General features: G+C 33.1%; 3 protein-coding genes across 18 annotated transcripts in view; 2 read left to right on the plus strand and 1 right to left on the minus strand.

Moving 5' to 3' along the window:
* LOC106674425 (collagen alpha chain CG42342) overlaps positions 1-21,063 on the plus strand; it is a 384,421-nt gene that overhangs the window by 226,437 nt on the left and 136,921 nt on the right. The gene's annotated exons all lie outside the window — the stretch shown is intronic.
* On the plus strand, positions 10,036-11,479 carry LOC106674427 (outer dense fiber protein 3-like protein 2). Its single transcript, XM_014407143.1, has 4 exons — positions 10,036-10,277; positions 10,433-10,663; positions 10,721-10,895; positions 10,956-11,479. The coding sequence occupies exons 1-4, from the start codon at positions 10,205-10,207 to the stop codon at positions 11,224-11,226; spliced, it is 750 nt and encodes a 249-aa protein (XP_014262629.1). The 5' UTR covers positions 10,036-10,204; the 3' UTR covers positions 11,227-11,479.
* On the minus strand, positions 15,109-19,455 carry LOC106674426 (outer dense fiber protein 3-like protein 2). Of its 2 annotated transcripts, none has more exons than XM_014407141.2 (4): positions 19,104-19,455; positions 18,828-19,043; positions 15,561-15,762; positions 15,109-15,504 (listed from the first exon to the last, which is right to left on the minus strand). In XM_014407141.2, the coding sequence occupies exons 1-4, from the start codon at positions 19,246-19,248 to the stop codon at positions 15,234-15,236; spliced, it is 834 nt and encodes a 277-aa protein (XP_014262627.1). In that variant the 5' UTR covers positions 19,249-19,455; the 3' UTR covers positions 15,109-15,233. The 2 variants fall into 2 exon arrangements, with proteins under 2 accessions (XP_014262627.1, XP_014262628.1); XM_014407142.1 differs by having other exon boundaries at positions 19,108-19,433.

Raw genomic sequence — 21,063 nt, forward strand, 5'->3', positions numbered from 1 at the left:
GGCCGTCAAGTGCATTCAATTAAGAACGGCTTTGCCGTTTTGATGATGTTGATCTTGCATTTGGTTTCCAATGCATTTATGACGATGAGAACGTTCTTTGAATATTCAAACGTCAACCCTGGGAATTTGCCGGACCATGACGAAAATTATCATGCTCATCGTACCACGTTTATGTATTATTGAAATGTTATTTGAATACTCTTTCAAAAATGCTAATGTAGATTTTAATTAATGGCTAATTCTATTTTAATAAAATTATACATTTTTCGATGACATTTCTTCTAGTACAAAATATTTGGTTTTACCACATGAAAAACCAAAAAATCCGTTCCAATAACAAAAAATAAAACATTACAATACTTTTATTCATAAAGATAAACATAATTCGGTGGTCACACGTTATTACATGCCAAGTCAAAAATCCCTACATGTATGTGCAGCATTTATTTACTTTAGAACTATTCTTCTAAAATAAGTTTTAGGAAAAACAAATTTTCTTGATATCAATTTGATTCAAATAATGTTATACATTTGCTTACTACAAGGTATATTAATTTGTCAGTACCAGTACTTTCAAAGTTATTTATCATACTTATGTAATTAGACTCCATACAATTTATAATACTACGTTTTTCGTTATTAATATTATTATTATTAAATTACTATGTCATAGCCTTTTTCAATAACATGTAAGTTACCAGGATCCAGTGACAGTCCTTACCATTATAAGATATAGTTCGTGAAATTTAAGTTCTAAGTCCATAAAGTCTCCTACCTCATAAAATTTTAATTCTACTGTAAATTCCATTTCACGATCATTGAAAACTCTATGGCATTTCTTTTGTTTTTTTACCAACCCTAAGCAAACATAATAAAAATTATTTCGAAGATAAACTTTTGAGAGTTTCAAAGCACTTGTGTAAGGTTTAAGTAAGATTTTCGTGGTTCTGTAAGTACTAGCAGATGTATCATACTTATGTATGATAAGTTGTCCCTGCTGATACGCTATCAACATATGTACTTGATTTTTCAAAAGGTCAGTTAATATCAATGTAAAATTAACGTTTAATTTCTAAAAATTTGATTTTTCGGTTACAATCGGTTAACAGTCAAACAAAGATTTTGAAATTCTACTAAAAAATAATGATAAAGTGAAGAGAAAAGATTCTTTGGTGCGAAATTGAACATAGGAAAATTTAAATGCCTGAGAGCAGGAAAATTTGTAAGAAAACGATGTAAGGCTTGGATTCTTCCAGAAGGTGGAAATTTCTTTTTTGAAGCTTATTGTTTTTTTTTCTTATGTTCAGTTTTGCACCAAAGAATCATTTTGTTTACTTTATATTACTTTTATTATTTTCAATACAAATTTCAAAATCTTATTGGCCAATTTTTTAAATTACTTTGTAATCGAAAAATAATTTTTTTACAATCAAACGTAGAATCATTTGTAATCATAAATCAAATTCTTAGCAATTAAACGTTAATTTTACATTGACGATAAGTTACCTGAGTAATTAGGTAAATGGGTTTACCACTCAATAGAAGGGGCTACTTTTTGGTAAACTGTCAATACTTACAGAACCAAGAAAATCTTTCTTATACATTACAAAAGAATTTTGGAAACTCATACAATTTTATCTTTGTGATTTTTAGTTTATGTTCTAACTGATTTTGTACTTTGTTTACTTAAGATTACAACAAAACAAACGAATCTTATAGGATTTCCAATGCTATTTCTATTGGTGTAATCAAATTTAGAGTAGGATTAATATTTTATGAGGTAAGGGGGGTTTATGGGAAAAAGTTCAGGTTGAAGTAATCTGAATGAGACTTTGATCGGGGGCTCTTTTAGTGTAATTTGACATGTGCGATAACTTCACCGACGTATTCATGTCTGCTCACGGGGCACCCTGCATTATTGACACATAGAAATCGCCCACACTTAAAGCTATGTACGCTAATGCGTATATACGAAACGCGTCTGATAGACCAATCCAGCGATTATAGGCAGATCAAAATGAAAATCAACGAGCCAAAAAAAAAAAAATTTACGGAAGATTTATATAGTGATTGAGTAGGGGCAATATTATTGAGTCTTTTTTAAAATCGTATTGTTAGTTGTTGTTGTCTTATAGTTCTGGAAGTGGGGTGAGGATTATAATTTATCATGGAGAGTCAACTATTTTACTGTGCTGCTCTGTATGCCCTAAAATGTTTTGAAGTAATCCAAGTAAATATGTATTATAGTATTTCTTCTATAAGATTCAACTGCAACGTACTTGCTTAGACATATCACAATATATATTCAAATTGGTCTGATCAGAAATAAACCATTCGCTTCATGCGTAAAAGTAAAGGTGGCTTTGAGTTTAAAATAAAATTGCTTTAACCGTTTAATGGCCCGTTTGATATGGATATCCCAGATAATTTTTTTCACCGAGCAGTAGATTTTCGTAATACCCACGTATTTTACAGTCTTTTGCTACGGAATACTTTATCGTAGCAGTAATGCTCTGAGAATTATTTTTCTTTTGTAGGTTAAATATACCAGATTGGATTTTTTATTTTCACCCTCAACCTGTTGCACAAATTCCAGTCTTATCTAATAAATATAATTTTGTGGTAACTAGTCAATCATTTTCATTTAAAAATTACTGCCATTACAATAAAACAAAAAGCTACCAAAATCGTTAGTTTCGTTGAGAAAACTTCCTGCGAATAAGGAACACATTCATTTCTACATTTCTTATTACTGAACGGTCTCTGAAAAATGAGCTTTGTCAGAATTTTCATAAAAAGAATGCAATTCCTGATATTTTCATTTACTTTTACCAATCATATCCCAATCATATATGAATCAGGAGTACAATTTAGGTAAAGGATTGGACTAAGTCCATTGCCATGGGGGATCCCTAACCGGGCAGGAATGATGGGAGAACGGAAAGGACCGTACGTCTCCAAGAAGTAATGGTCGGCAATGTAAGAATTTAGGATGACGTAGTAACGGTAGTTATAAGTAGTTTTAAATTCGAAAACCAAAAACAGTCTTTTCTTTCTTTTTTCACGCAATTATTGTTTTGGAAAATGTGAACTACTTTCGTTTGAAAATAAATACTGCCGGATTTTCCTGAAACTATGAGACCTAATTTAAAATAAATTTAAATAATACCTAATTTAAAATAATTATTCGAGTTATGCCACCAATAAATTAAAAATATATTAAAATCTAAGAGTGATTATCAATCAAAAGTATACACTCTTCAAAACAGTACGCATAATATTGATGAAAAAACATCGAATAAATACAATTCATTCCTCAAACCTAGATAATTATAAGTACAAATCATAAAGAGGCATTGATTTCCGATAATCGTTAAAATGAAACAATATCGCCTCGGGAAGGGTTTAAATATGAGTTAATCGTTTTGACAACAACCCATTAATCTTCGTTTAGTTTTCATTTATTTAATCGTAACATACTTAAAAAAGAAAACATACATTTGCACCTTGACAGTTTCTCGATAAAATGTGCTACTGTTTGGCACCAAACATAAGAGGTAAATATGAACGGAGGAGTACATTTACAGGGTGTACATCAGGCTGGACTGTCTCACGGTTTATAAAGTCCTTCCCGCCGGTAAGGGGATGATTTATGGGTTTCCTGTCAATATATACATCACTCCCCTTATTACTTCATCGTGCTATTTAGGGCAAACACCGGTGTACATTAGGTGTCGTATGCTTGAAAGAAATTTCCGCCAACGACGAGAAAATCGCTTTTTATCTCTACCGAAATTGAAGTTTGTTTGGAACAGGCGTTCTGTGCAACATTAAAGATAACTAATGTTTATTTACATGGTTTGATTGGAAAAAGAAATTTGAAAGTCAAAGGCAGATTGAAATTGAGTAACGCGATGGTTACACTTGCCGTGGAATATAAAATCTACTCTCGCTAAAATTAAATAAGTAACATTGCAAATACTAAATACTAAGCATTTCTCCTACTTTATGTTATATCAATTAAATTCTGTCAAAACTGGCCGAAGATTACAGAAAAAAATTATATTCCAAATTGTGATAGCGTAGTTTGTGATACCGTAGGTATCAGGTTGCACTTTTGTCGATCCACTTTATTACAGCCGGGCTAGAGTTATTTCAAAGGTTTTCATCAAAATTCACACTGAGTAGGAACACATGGAGCCCGTGCAATATCACAATTTCAGTATTCTTCCATAACTCGAGGGGAGAAAAAAATCATACGTGACAACGCGTTTGTGCATTAGTTATTTCACTGTGGTGAATTTATCGCCCTGCGCTTTATAAATGTAGTCAATCGAAACCCACAATTAGTCTGTTATTCAACTTCATATCAGTCACTATATACATGGTGGCCCCAATCGATTCAGCCACACTTCCACATCTTATAGGAAATTGAACGCTGAGTAAAAACGATCTTATGAACCTGTGTCCGCAAACCCGTCAGTTCCGAGCTACAGGCAAAAAAACATGAAAAACCACGTTTTTTGATCCTATTCGTGAAATTGTTAGTAAACCATTAGCCAGACCGTAAACAGCTCGAAACAACATCTGTAGAGGATTAATTTCTGCGTCGAATGAGATTAAAACCAGCCTAATCGGCCGAAAATTTCATTTATGGCGATTTTTCGAAGTTAGGAGGTGAAGGGGTACACAAAATTCACCATTTCTGACATTTTTATCGAAATTTCACAACTTGAACTGTTTTCTGATGGGTACCCCTTACTGAATGCAATAATGTACGAAAAATCTGAACGGCTAACCGAAGTTGTGAATTTTCGATAAAAATGTCAGAACTGGTAAATTTCCTAACTTCGAAAAATCGCCAAAAATGAAATTTTCGGCCGATCAGGCTGGATTTAATCTCATTCGACGCAGAAATTAATCATCTACAGTTGTTGTTTCTAGCTGTTTTACGGTCAGGCTAACGATTTACTAACAATTTCACGAAGAAGGTCAAAAAACGTGGTTTTTCATGTTTTTTGCCTGTAGCTCGGAACTGACGGGTTTGCGGACACAGGTTCATAAGACCTTTTATACTCAGCGTTCAATTTTCTATCAGATCTGGAAGTGTGGCTGAATCGATTGGGGCCACCCTGTATAATTAATCTCCCGTATCAACTCTCTAGGGTATTGTTGCTCTTTCTACTGGTGTAATCAAGTTTGATAAGTTTACAGTAGGATTAACATTTTATGACTTAAGTAGGACTTTATGTAATTAACTTGTGAAAGGTTGAAGTTCCCTGATAAGTATAATATATAGAATACTCTTGAGAACCAGACTGTGGACAGTAAAGACTTATTCGCCAAATATGCCAGCATAAATAACTCCTGATGTATTGACGTCTGTTCAATCTATATCAGCGTTATTATTAGAAGGCCCTTCATTATTCACACTTTCAAACCCGAGAGTTCATATAATCTAATGGTTGAAATTCCCTCGTAAATATATATGTATATATTATATATAGCATAAACAAATACATGAAGTCCCGTCCGCTGGACTCACAGGGTCTCCGGGTCATGCGACATTGTTGCTCGTTTGGCAGCTCCATCCGAGCCCGGAATCCAGGCAATAACAACAATTATTATTCACTAATTCTCTAATTTGTTAACCTTTCAAATTAATAACTATTCAATAGTTTCTTAGTTCTAACAAAGTAGATACATTCATTGAAAGCTCTACCGAGGAACTTACTGTTTTCTTTTTAAATGATTTTAACACAGAACTACAATATTTAAGGCATGGTATTTTTATCAGATATAATTTTCATTTAAGAGCGATTTTTTGTCTTTTACACTTGAGCCTTGCAGCAACTTCAATATTTTCGCAATTTCAGACGGAATTATATCCCCGCTTAGACAATACCGCCTGAAAATACAAAAAGTTTGGTAAAGCCGCACGCGCTTACGAAAATAATACGTGAAGATCTAAATATTCGTCGAGATCTTTATCGGGATTCCTTCGGCTTTGAACCTAGTTGAAACTTCCATAAAAGAACCAGTAGATTTACTGTTTTTTTGTAAAAATAAATACGTGTTTATCAATAAGATACGAGATAAAAATAGTTTTAATCGTTTCAAAATTTAATTTTCGCATACCTTTTAATTTTAAATCTCGTTCTGATAATTACAAGATAGTAAGCCAATACGAAAACAAATCCTTTCGGCTCAGCCGTTCAGCCTGACCGTTTAATTGAGTCGTTTCTGCAGATCCACGTCAACAAATCTCAGTTAATCTCACCTGCCGAGGATAATGGATGGTGGCGGGAATGTCAGGATGCGGGATGGCTTTCTGCCGGCCAGGAGAATTCGGCTGGCGACAGCCGGGTCAAGCTCTGGATTATCTTGAAAGACTGATCACTCTCCATTTCGACCCTGCGCTCTCAGAAGCTCTAATGGTCCTTTGGATAAAAGATCTCTATGTACTTTTTTACGTTGATCTTTTCTTCTCCCTCGTTTTGGCTATTATACGTTCTTCTTTTCTCTCTTTCCGACGAGAATTCTTTGGCCCTTAATGGATCTTCTGTCCGCTTCGTCGCCTCCAACGGAGGTTTTTTTAATTAAGGTGAAATCATCATTAAGCTGTTATAGAGAACAGAAGCTCATTCCATCCATTTTTAATCCACTGATTAAACAAAAATCACCCTTTTCGAAATGTGCACTTTACTTTATGTTTACTTTAATCTGAACTACAAAATTATTTTTCAGGAATATTACAATGCGATAAACTGCAATAACTATTAACAATATTAAGTTCCAACTGTTACAGCGTAATTTTACAGCGTTTTAATTAAAGTTCATTGTTATAAATAAAGTAAACTGATATTTTCGGAGAACACCTATATATATTAATACCTTCCCAGTCACTAGCCAAACATTATACCATGAATAATAGAGAACGAAGTTTTGTAAATAACTTGTTATCACTTTTAGAGCAAGTTTACTAGATTTATAGTGAATATAAATATTAAGGAACATCAGGCAATATCGTTTAAGCCTTAAGATTGAAAACAAATATTCAATCTTAAATTAAGATTATTTCTGGTATAAGTAGCGATCCCTAACCATCCCACAGTCTTCAAAGCTATAATTTTTCGAAGACGATCAGGGTTAAGTATTTATTAATTCGAAAACGAAAAATGAACATGCGTAGTTGAAAACTTGAAAATGTACAAGCATAACACATTCAAGTTAAAAATTAGTGATCACACAAAATAACAATTCAGACGCGTAATTTTCACAATTCAAAATACTTTATTAATTCAATAGAAAAATGGACGACGAGCCAAATGATACCATTGAACCTATTGGCAATTCGATATTTAAATTGAACTGGAGAAATTATGGTTCCAAAACGTTTTTTTGTCTTTCGTTAAAAGGAAATTTTCATTCTAATTAGCTTTATCTCTGATCGCGCTTTATTATCAAATTTATATGAAAATGTCTTAATTATTTTTTCAATAAAGATCCTCGTCGGACAGTAAAAAAGATATGAAGAATAAAGGATTTTCTCTTCCTTTTTTTAAGTTTAAACATACAGTTTCGTACTAATATACACCTAATTATATATAGGTGTATACGAAGTTTGGTGGTATTCAGGGTACTCAATTTTCTACTGAGAAACCCAATGAGACGAACCCCCCCACTGAGAAGAAAATTTGCATGGGGGGGGGGCATAAATACATTTACACAAAACCTAGCTTTTTAACTAACTAACTTTACTACGGCGATGTCTTCCCTCCCCAATTACTCCATAAATATCTAATAACTAACCTACTTAATCGAATCCAGCGGCCCTAAGTTTGAACCCGATATACATACAAATGGGCTTGTATTTTTTCATCCGTAAAAAATACATAACTAAAATAAATTTTTAAAAACTAACCTACTTTGGTGGGTCTACGGGAAAACCAACAAAGAAGAGATTGACTATTCCAAAGATTTATTTACAAAATCAAATTGTAAATATAAGTGGGCTATGTTTTTTATTTACCTCTATTGTTTTAAAACGGGTAAAATATTGATAATCAGTAGAGGTTGTCTAATAGATAATTAAAAATACTAAGCGTGACCACTTTTTTGCATCCCAGTGTAGTTTAAAAGCGACAATACGCATTTATTCGCTTCATGTATCCAATCAATTTCTAACTGCGATCACTGCTGTGTTCAGAAGTTCTTTGAGACTCGTGAATCGGCCACATCTTTCATCGGTGCTCATTGTTCACACCCTAAAGCCGGGAACACACCGATGCTACGCCATGCGACGCTACCCGACGCCTTGCCACGTTTTGGTGGGGTGTGCACATCTATCCGACGCAATGATTATGAGCACAACCATCTAATAAATTGTTTGTTAAAGTTAATTGTTTTAAATAATGTTTCTCCTAACCATCATAATTAAACAATGTTTATAAAAACTTATGAATTTTTGATCTCGTTTAATTTGGTTTACATTAAAATAACATGTTGTAATTAATATAACGACAAAATTACATGTACTTAGTTTGAAATAAACTACAAAATATGAGTGTCCTGTTCTGATGCTACCCGACGAAAATGGTGTAATTGTACGAGCGAAACTATGAAATAAATTGTTAATTAAATTTTATGACCAAAACCGTGTAATAAATTGTTCCAATTTTAGTATATGTACCGCCGAAGCGAGTACAGTAAATTGTTAGTTAAACTCATTATATCAAAAAATCGTATTCCGGTGTTTTGATTAATTTTATACCAAACCATTAAAATTAATTTTTTAAATAAAAACTAATTAATTTTTAATCACAGTTAATTTGGCTTATATTAAAATAAGTGTGTTGTAATTAATATAACGACAATAATACATGTAGTTTGAATAAAAATATGAGTGTCCGGTTCTTTTGTCTTCGACTGTACTCGATGCGACCCGACGAAAATCTGGACTGTGGGGATCGCAGAGCGTCGGGTAGGTTAGCGTGGCATAGCATAGGGTAGATGTGCACGGGGGTAATGCAACCTTATGGAAAATCGGAGTTTGGATTTGCGTCAGGTAGCATCGTGTAGCGTCGCATGGCGTAGCATCGGGTAAGTGTGTTCGTGGCTTAATACGTGTCTCATAGTTATTGTGTATGGAATTATCGAGTCATTATCATTATTTTTTTTCTGTTTTATATTATGATAATAAGTATAGAATTAAATTGTATTATTATATAATCTTGTAATGTTACGAATACCAGCATAAATATAATTTATTATAATATAACATTGCATTATCGAGCTTCGAAAAGCCAAATGCGAACTTTGTTCAAAATAACGAGGTTCTTTTCATTTGGTGACTTGTACAAAACAACTAACCCCTCTCGCAAAAAAATCCCGTGATCTTAAAAAGCGAGCAAAGTCAATAAAATTACATAAGTCATGCAAATCTCTCTTTTTCAAACTCACGAGGTACTTTATATGCATAACAAGTTTCTGCGTGGTGCAATGTTCAAAGTGCCTTTTTTCGCTGGAATCTGACTTCTGTTACGTCGATTATCTTATAATTACTTATACATGTTTAATAACTCCTAAAATGATTCTTATATGAAGTGAAAGGAATTTGTTAGAATGAAGTGAAAGGGATTTGTTATTTATTCAATATTGTCTTCCAAATTTCAGCACACAAAAGACAGTATTTGTTAGGCTGGTAACAAGTTTCCATGTTTAATTTTTTGTCAAAGGTAGTTCGTTTATCTTCCTTTTTACACCACCCCCATCGTTTCCTCCATTCTTTCAGGATTGTTTACCTTTGAATGGAGTTTAACGAGCGTTATCCCAGATTGCCGATTTGGCCAAATAGTTTACGAACCTTAGGGATTCGGGACAGTATTTTCGTCTACACCCCAGAGAGCAGTACCCATCTCATCGCGAGGGACTTCACCCCGAGGCAAACCCGAGCGAATTGGTCCCGAGGGAGAAAAGTTCTTTATTGTCGCCTTGCTGTTTATTTTACCAAAAGCTATACCTAAAATACCAAAAAAAATAACAAACATAAAACATGTGTTGCAAGATCCAGATGATATCTCTCAATACGTAACACTTCTATTCAAAATTTACAAGGTTTTTTCTTATTTTAAATTCTTTGTACACATTCAAGGGACTCCATAATACGACAATCGCGAGTGTCTCCAGAATTTATGTCTAGGGTATGGGAGACAGTAAACGAGATGGAAAGGGGGCCGCAAAAAGGGTTGAAAAGTCCTTTAACTGCGGTCCGATCGGTAAGTTTCATTTTGTTTTGATTTTAATGGTTTGCCGCATTACATGTTTACGGTTTTGCATAATTTACAAGTTTCCTCATTTGAGGAACAGAAGAATTTTAAATAAATTAAAATGTGATTTGCAAATTATTTCTAAACATTAAAAATTTAACCAGGTCCCGGTCCTATTTATAAATTACCACCGGTTGTCGGATATCCTGGACATGATATCACGAAATACAGGAATCCCGCCTATTCCATGGCGAGGAGAACTAATGCCGGGCGCCCTAAAACGCGAACGGGAGTTAAAGCAGACACAGGAAACCTTTACAATTTAGGAAAGGTCAACAGATATGGCAAATTCTATTCACCAGCGTTTTCCCTTTTGCAAAGAATACCGGGAAAGGGTAAGCGAATGGTACATTTTAATTTAATTTAGATATTACTTAGCCTTTTTGAATTAGTTCTAGGTATCGGGCCCGGCCCAGCAGCTTACGATACTCAAAACATAAAAGATTTGAGCCGGCCAACTCCGCCAGCTGCATCCATCAAAAGCAGACCAAAGTCAATTTATAAAAACATAGGACCCGGTCCCGGGGCGTACAATCCTAAACCCCCGCCGACAAAATCGGTCAAAATGTATTATCACGTTAAAGTCGATAATCATTGAACGATTGTAATTTTACTTTCTGCCTTTAGGACTTTTAGGCACCCGGAAAAGATGAATCTAGTCGGACCGGGACCCGGTGCTTACGGGGCGCCGGATATGAACAAAGTACGCAAGAAGCCCCAGTACGCGAAAATCTTAAGCAGGCCTCAGCAAACAAAAGCGCCCGTGGGCCCTGGACCGGCATATTACCCCAAGAATCTGGGACGCAGGGTCCCCGCATTCTCTTTCGGAACTAAGCATTCGGAATGCGCTGGGACTTATACTCAACCCGATGACTTAAGTACAGATACATTATGTTAACATGAAAAAAGTGTAGCCCTCAGTTGGATTTTGGAAGCTGTTTTGAACTACAACTAATGGGACAACTACATTTTATGGCGTTACTCACTCTTTTGGTCCTTTGTCGAAATAAACTTTTAATTCTCCACATCTATTGATTCTATGTTGCTGCAGCTTTATCTTCGGTAACAGCGTAAGGATGTCATTACAAGTTTCAACAAGTTTCCAACGTTTTATGTCGGTAGAGAACATTAAAATCGACCACTTCTCCTTACAAACCATGTTTTACTAGCTTTAGCTATTTTTTACGGGCTCTAAAATATTTCTGACATCATGATAATAAAAATAAATTCAGAAATTACGGTGCTAGAATTATACACAAGTGAAGTATATAATTTCCTCTTAAAACCAGGACTACAATTAATAGTTCTCACTGGGTTGAAAAATAATTAACATATTAAATAATAATGTAAGATCTAACGATCTGTAAACTTATTGTAGGCGTTGGGTTACTTATTGAATCCTCACCCTTAATAATAATGAAATTAAAAATGCAATAAATTTAAATAATACCCATATCAAAAAGCTTCAATTTGAGTAAAGCCTCTAGGGAAAAAAAAGTTTAAATGTTTAAATTTTTATACAATTATTTACAAAATTAGACCTCTCTGATTCGACAGTAACTACCTCGGTTATAGAAAATGATGTTAAGCCATTATATTATCTTAAAAAACACACTTTTTTTAAGTAGTTCTTCTATTTGTCTGATAGCACGCCTTATAAAAACTATAAATATGAGTTAAACTCTCTCCACAAAATTAAGGTAGACTTTCTTATTGCCGATTTTTTTTATTTATCCTTAAATAACACTGAAGCTGAAACTTCAGTAAATTTTGTGAAGTATCAAAATTTTCAGTAAATTTCAACTTTGTTCTTTAAAATATTTTACAAACGAGAATACTTTAGCTATTTACCACCAAAGTTTTCTCTAAATTCATGCCTTATTTCCTCTTTTTTTCAACAGAAACATTATGTCAAGGCGCTATTGTTTATGACTTTAATCTATGTAACTATCCTTGATTTTAGATGTTGTATGAACAATAGCGACTCTAGTTGTACGTTTTACCTTTTGATCGGTCAATATTTACGCAGCGGGAATATGCGGATGAAAATGAGCAAGAGAAACGAAGAACACACCGCTGATAGGACTAGAACCTTCCTGAAGATGGTAAAAAAGAATCATATTTTAATTAAACATCTTAGATGAAAAGATTTTCTATGAAAAAGAAGGAAACCATGCAAACCATTCTATGGAGATAATCAATCCAAGAATCTTCTTCTTTATAAGGAAAGAAAAGAAACTTCACAATGGATCAAAGTAAACAGAGCCGAATGTAGACAAGATTCTTGACGACCACTTCAGGATCAATGGGCATTTGAGCGAGATTGGCATCAACCTAAACGCACGTAGATTCGGCAAAAACAGAGACCCTGGAGTGTGGAGGAAGTGTTGTGGGACCTGCAAAACAATCTTGAAGATATACAACCATAGCTGCCATGCAAATTCCTCGATTAATTGTAGTCCACGGCATACTTAAAGTATATAACAACAGGAAATTCTTTTTAGAAAGTGTAATTAATCAATCATCGAGACGAGCTGCAAAAATGCATGTAAGTGCATGACGCGCACGAAAAGGATTACACTGATGAATGAATCTGCAAGAACGCCTAACTCTAAAAATTGTTACAACTTTATGATTAATAAACTCTTTTTTTGGAGCTTCTTGACCAGAATTTCTGCAGAACTGCTTTCATGACCATCAAATAGATCGTCAAGCTTTTTATTTATAAAGTTGATCTTGAATTTTGAATTTTTTAAGTATGTATGACTTATGTACTTGTAATTTGATCGGACTGAACATGTTGGTCTGCCTATCCTCGCTGGGTTGCTTTATCAAATGCGTTTCGATATTTCTTAAAAAAAGAAGATCTACGATGAACACAAAGACCGAACAATAAAACTCCCAGAGTTAATCCACAAAAGACAACGACAAAGATTAACCCCTCATAACATTATAAAAGAGACTTGACTTCGTAGAAATCACACAGACCTAACACTGAATATGACGTGATTCCGGAATGCGCCTGACAGACCAACTCAGCGAGAACAATCTGATCAGGAACCATCAAATTCAGGTATATCATTCCGCAGACCACAAGGGAATCTCTTTATATATATCTGTTTATTTTAATAGGCTGAACCCCATTTCTAACCATCCCTATATATATTAGGTGTCTAATTGTTAAAAATATTAACCTACATAAGCATGTAAGAGGGAAAACAACGAGGGAGCACCCATTTAGTTTTTATTAATTCAAAGCTCGTGTCCTCCCCTGACAAGTGACATGTTACTACTGGAATGAAAGGGAATAATTAATACATATTTTAATAATTAGATATTGAAGTCAGCTTGTGGAATCAGGGGATCAGCTTTTAACTGTCAAATTGACAAAATACATCCATGTTGCAGAAGAAGTCTCTTCGGAAAATTGCTGAAATTGTTTGAATTGAAATGCTACGTTGGAACACGACTAGATAACATGAAATTTGGTTGTTACCATTCAATAACACAGTTGAATGGGAATCTTCAATCTTTTAGTAGAACTGCGAAAACCTTGAGTTATGAGGTTCAAGCTATAAAATATAATAAAATTCAAAATCATATTGGAAACCTTGAATTTAAAAGTAGGCAAAATATAAACTCGCTTATACAAAATCTGTGTTACAGCATAGCAGAGTTTTTACATTTAGAATCTAGTGTTATGAAATTTGATACAAAATATTTATGTACCTGAAGTACATAACCATTTAAATGATTAATGATAAATTGCATTGGTTTCTGGGATATGGAAAATTAAAAGGAAATGACATAACCGATTTTGCTATCTTCTGAGCTTTTTCAGGTGTTTGATTGTAAAATCACACCCAAAATAGATAAGAAGAATCAGAAAGAAAGGAAAGATTAATGAAGGTCATTATGGACATGGGTCGATAATTTGAAGAAAAACTATAAAAATCTATTTTGTACATGATTGTACATGAAGATGATGAAGAAATTATAGAGAAACCAGTTGTGTCATTTCCTTTTATTTTCCTATGGATAGTTTTATCCCAGATCCCACGCGAATCATGGATAAATAGTAGTTGCTTTCTTTCATTTCGTCTAGTTCTCATGTTCTCTTTATCGACAAAGTTGAAAAAAGTTCCTTATTAAGTTATTACTTAGCAAACAACTAGGATGAGAGGTAAGTCTAGGTTCAAAACCACAAATCCTATACGTCCTTTGAAGTAAGTTGAAAATTGACGGGATCAGAGTGGCAGGGTAGATAAGTTAATGTAAGATGAGAGAGAAAATGTATACCAGAACGAAGTTCAAACTGTTCAGACTAAGTCGTTTTAAAATATTTTATATTATATNATATATTATTAGAATTCTCTATTTATTTTTTAATTTATTTTCAATAATCACTTTTAGACTTGACGAATGAGAATGAGAGGAAGGTCGAATTTTTATAATAATTTTAGCGTTATAGGTGCAATAATAAAACCTTTCTAATATTACTTTATTGCTGATGATGGAAATCGAGGCACTTTCCAGCTATGGATTAACTTTTTAACCGGAAAAATCAGGATTAAATATAATAAAAAGTCATGCATTTACATTAATAGTGCAATTACCAAAATAATAAATACATTTAAAAAACAAGACTGGAGAGAGTAGGCTAGAAATGCCCCTGAAAATAATTTGCATCATTAACAATAAGACAATAATAAAATGGATGTATTATTTTTCCTAAAAAAACTATAAACAGGTATAAAAATATGATAAAAGGAGAAATATATTGTAGTATAAGATCACGTATGTTTTAATATGTAAATGTAGTTTATTTTAATATCGAACATACACATAATTTACATTTATTGGACGAAGACAGAGCTTTCCCTTTTATTGTTTTAAAATAGAGAATCAACAGACTTCTGTTTCCGATTCAGGCTCTTTAAAAGGTTGCATGCATTTAGAATGCTTGGTGCCGAAGGAGTACGCCGGGGGGCTACGTGTATTTGTCAACATCGGGTTGTAGGATCCTGGGCCGGGGACCTTTTCTCCTTTCTTGTCCTGCTGCCTTCCGGCAATCGAAGACATCGGAGCGCTCTTTTTCACCACCTCGACGTTCGGACTGCCGTATGTATTGGGCGCCGGGGCGGAAAATTTCTGCTTCGATTCTCTTCTGGACGTCCTGAGAATATTTAAGGATGAAAAAACGTTTTGGTTTTAGGACTGTGAACAACTTACAATACTGCGTTTGGTGCTGAATGCATTGTGGGGTGGCCGTGTCCGATCCCTCCTGGAGATTCATACTCTGCAGGGCTCGGCATGTCTATGCCTTTAGTGTCTCGTATTCTTCCTTTCAGAGACGCACTAGGTGGCTTTCTATATCTAAGATCTTCGAACTTTTCTGGGCTATAAGCCGAAGGGCCAGGCATTTCCTTTTTATCTTTAAAAATCATATTTGTAATAATAACAGTAAAACAATTTAAAATCTTAAAGTAACAATAAAACAATATACGTCATGTGTAAAACCAACCGCGATCAAATGATCACTATTAAAGTGAAAAATTTAAATATAAAAAAAGTAAATGTCAAAATTTAATTGTTGTTTAAAGAGTGATGACCGACCAGCTTTATAATGCGCTTGTTTTGTGATTACAGATGTGATGTAAATGTGATAGAAGTGAATATGATAGTATTGGAACTAGTTTCGGTGCTTTATTTTACCTTACTCAGGGATACCTTAACCAAATTCCATGAGAAATCAGATTCTAACGATGTAAAGCCCCAAATGTGAGCAGATGTAACCGTACCTGAAGGCAACTTACACAAGTCCTCTTTGTTTATGTTTATATTTCCACTTATTCTGCGATATTAGCGTGTAAAAAACGGTTATTTATTAAACGACAATACAGATTTAAAAAGAGGAGATGGTGAAAAGAGGCAAAAAGTGTTACAAAAATTGAGAAAAAAATTTGATGATTACCAAAATGCGGGATTTATTCTCCCCATGCTCTGCAGCCTTCTGGCTTATTCTACCTATAACGTTTAAATATTGACTAACAATCTGTGGAGTATTTAATAAGTTAATTGTTAGTTTGCACTTAACTAATTAATCAAAAATATATATTTTTATATGGCACAATTTCATTACCATAATATTCGTTTGACCATATCCCACCAAATATAATCGAGAATGTGGTCCAAAATTAATAGGCCAGGATGCCAAGCTTTTGGCAATTATGCTTTTTTCAGGGGTTCACGTCACTAATAATAAAGTGTTAGTTATATTAATAGTTGGACATAAAACAGTTCATATTTCACATGTTTTTACACTGATCACAAAAAAAATCGCAAAAATTAATTAAAATTATAATTTTTTCTTTGAGAAGAAAAACGAACAATCAAAAAACAACGTTTTAGTGCTTGAGATCAGCTAATATGCTGTGGATACAGGGTTTAAGTAGGTAAGTTGATCTGTACCAAAGGTTATTCGATTTTTCGCAGTGAGAAAAACTATATTTTATATGGGAACGAGTAATTTTTGGTTTAAGCCAGGAGGGTATGTGCGTTTTTTTTTTGATATCTGAGCGTTTTAAAACTCATTTCAGTCAAGTCAGTTTTCCATTATTTCTCAACGAGTAGCACTATTTGTTAAGCCGACTTATCTATCCTTAAATTTGGGTAAGTTGACTAATCTAAATATTTTTCATCACTGGAATAGGCAATTGATTTCCATAAATTTATCCCACTTTTTATTATATTTGTGAACTTGGATTACAAGGCAGTCCTTTCTGGCTTCTGTGACATGAATCTTGACGAAACTTTGATGATCAGTAAGTATAAAGAGCTCGAACAAGCAGTTCTCAAGTGTAGGTTTAAATCAGAGATATGGTCAAAACTGAAGTACAATGAACTTTTGATAACTTTAATAAACCCTTTTGAACCATTATGTTTCTCTTTTTGTACATTCCTGCAGATTACCAGGCTATGCGGGCTCTTTGGTTAAAAGATTGCTGAAATTTTTAATAACTTAATACTGAACTAGTAATGAACCCAATTAATTGTTTGGTGCCCCTATTAAACATTTAGCAGTAACGCGTTGGTGACCTGCAAACCAATGGCCCAGTCTTATAATTTTAATCAAATTAGTAAGCATAATCAAATTCCAATATGCAACAACTCGAACAGAAAAATAAGTCGACTTCGTCTGGAATAATTTGCGCGGATAGTCGCGGCATAACTCCCAAAAATAAGCGTTCTAACGCTGATAAACAGGGTATCACATGAGCAGGCGTCAATATTTCAGATTAGCCTACATTAGACGATTCTCCAGTGTATTCGAGATATTTCCCTTTTTACGTTAAGCCGTGTATATGCCACTGAAAATAATAGTCATTATTCTAGAGAAAAGACCTCAAAATTATATTTATCACAACTACACAAAGAGACAAGATACTTTTGCTGAAAATCATTTATGCATATAAGAAAATTGATAAATTTGCTGCTAATAAATGCTACCAAAATTTTCCATAAAATATGGTTACATTACTAGGTAGGTAGTTAGCCTAATTACTCTTCCACTCGCAATTTAAAAGGACTTATTGGCATCGATGATAAAATGGCGTGCAACAGTGACTACGTCATAATCAAAAGGGAAAACAAAATCATGAAAATAAATCATGTAAATGATTGCTTACAATTAGTTACTTTCATGATATAAAGCCTTTCACGGTTGTGAAAAAGTACATAGATAACTTGTTACACTATATATTGCTCCATTTCAAATTATATAAATATATAATTATACAGAGAAAAACACTCTTATTTGATAGAGGACATAAAATGCGCTACCTCCTCCTGGGGCATGTTCAATTTAATACAATGCACACAATTTTATATAATTGTTTACATATTTGCCTATTATTCATTTAAAACATATAACAAGTGGTAAGAGGTATATGTCTTTTTAGATGTATCTTACCATTATGGAGTTCTATCCTTGGTTTTTGAGGATTGGTCGGATTGCAAAAAATGCTAAATTTTTTTGTAAAAGTAAGTTACTATTCCAAAGTGTTTAATATCATAAAACCACGCATAACTAACTTTAGTTCACTCCAATTTTAAAAACTTTTGTATAAATACATGTCAAAATAAGTAATAAAAATCGAACTACCCAATCAATCAATATTTAAAGGGATCCATTAAGCATAACATAATCTTATACATATGGGTTGTTAATGTTGCTGTAGAAATTATTGAGATGAATATGGCACCATATGTAGCCTTATAACGGAAAATCTACACTGGACCGACGAAAAGCGTGTGAAGAAAAAATAATGTATCATAAATTAATTTTACCTTGTATGTTTGATATAGTACAGTAAAACTATAAAAACATACCCTGATAAATTTAAAAAACCGACAGGTCGATAAAGAAATATATAGTCAGAACAATTTTTTGGGATTTAAGAAGGGTAATGCGAAGTTAGGTTTATCTTAAAAGGCTACCTGGTAAGCTGTTTCTCCTGCCGAGTGAGAACATCAGAGGATTTTTAGTTCCAAACCGTGTGACATCTCCGATGTCGTATTTAGGACCGGGAACACTCTCAGCCTTTTTCGATTCGTGTCGCGTACGCATGGAATAGGCGGGTTCTCTCCATTTGGATATGTCATGATCTTGGTATCCTACCAGGTTCTTAAGTTTGTACATGTTCGGCGCAGGAACTAAAAACGATGACGTAAAAGGGCCGGTTTTATTATAAATTGAATTTCAATCGTCATTACCTACTGGCAAGCACATTTCAGACCCCCTACGAGGACCGTCATCGATCCTCCCTGTGTTGCCGCCGGCTTTTTCTTTTTTTCCGCTAGCTCCTCTGCCTTTCCCCTTTTTACTCGGCTTGTCCAATATTATTATCTGTTGAGCCATGTTGTTGTTGTTGTTGTCTTCTTATGAGTTCTGTCTGTGTCCTTCTTTTCAGTGGTTTCCTATTAGCATCCTAATAGGAAAGTTTGTTTTATTGTGTGCTGTTGTTTGTTTGAAATGTTGACAAAGAATAAGTGATGTCCATGTGTTTCTTCTAAAACACACGAAATATTATCCCATGTGTTTCAGTTGTCCATTTTTTTATTTTTGGGTATCAGTCTGATCAATATTTGGCGATAATACGGCCTCTGAATTGTTCAATTATACCAGTACAATAAAGTATATTTTAGTTTACGCCTACAGTTCCAATAATTTTAATTCATTTAACTGGCAGGATTAGTGTACGATGGAAAAAAAGATATTTTCTTCTGAATTGCTTCATCCTATTCTGGAAATATGTCGTTGCAGCATCGTACATTCAAAATATATATATATATTTTTTTTTGTAGTATACTGGATAACAGTTCTACATCGATGTAAGCATACAAACCAAATTAAATTAATACAAATTCATTCACTTCAAACTATTATTTCACTTAAATAAATTAAAAATCAAATTAAAATTATTTAATATAATTTTTAAAATTAAATTAAAATTATTTAATATAATTTTTAAAATTAAATTAACCTTTTTAAATTAAAATTCACCCTTTTTTATAATAAATATGAAAGTAGTCTTGTAATTTGAGCAATGTGAGAAATTGTGGTTTTTAGGAACTTTTTTTTATTAAAAAAAACTTTTTTTTTAAATTAACTCTTTTTCAAAAAAGAGTTAAAAACACATGACAAGACAATACAACTTAACAAACTTGACAAAATACAAAACTTAAAAATTTAGGTAGTGCTATATTAGGGCATTTTTAATATAAAATAATTGGGCTCATAAGTCAAATGAAAGTTAGTTTCAATGAAAAGAAAAAATCTACGAAATGTGAAAAATTGTTGTATGTAAAAGTAAACTGATTTTATATTTAAAAAAAGCTAAAATTAAAGTGAGGATAATACGTTTTTATATTTAATTTTATATAATTTTAATTGTAATTAATTTTGATGTGGCCTTCTCACCAAGAGCAAAATTATTTTATATATATTTTTTTTTTACATATAGGAATTTTAATTTACGTACTTATATTTCATACTATCTCCTATGTTGTTCATGTTTTAAAGCAATCGTTAATTTGAAATAAAGATAAGGCAATTTGAAATTAAAAATGTTACTTTGAAGGTGGTACATGTTAATTTGAAATTAAAAAGTGTTAATTTTTCGGTAAAAAGCTTTATCATGTTACGTCACAAAATTGATCCAGTACAATTGCCATATTCCGGAAATTCTTGTAATCTGATCATTGTAATTCATTTTGATTGGGAGGATGAATACAAGATGAAGAAAGAAGTTGGTTTTTTTGATTACAGTTTATTTTAATTTCAACTTATAATACCCAAAATATTTTCTGAAGATATTTATTTGTATTTATCTATTTTTTATTTTGTAAATATTAAAGTAAATTGAAGCAGAGGAGTTTATTTCTTTAAATCTCTTGAACTGTTAAATTATTGAACGTTTTCCAATAAACCAATGTTGTTAAAACAACCATGCGAGACACCGAAATCTGTCTACTTGACCCAGAAAGATGATTTTGAGTTTATTTTTAGCCCGAAACCCCCACACTATACCGGATTCAATTAATTAATTGATTTACAAAGGCTAAAGACAACAATGGTAGGTAATCATAGATCAGTTTTACCAGATTTACCAATTTAAAATATTTTTTCCCGTCAGACGGTGTATTAATCAATAAGTTTTCCACAAAAAAATTA

The sequence above is a fragment of the Cimex lectularius genome, unplaced genomic scaffold, assembly GCF_000648675.2.
Source record: "Cimex lectularius strain Harlan isolate CLEC.00 unplaced genomic scaffold, Clec_2.1 scaffold65, whole genome shotgun sequence".
Lineage (NCBI taxonomy): Eukaryota > Metazoa > Arthropoda > Insecta > Hemiptera > Cimicidae > Cimex > Cimex lectularius.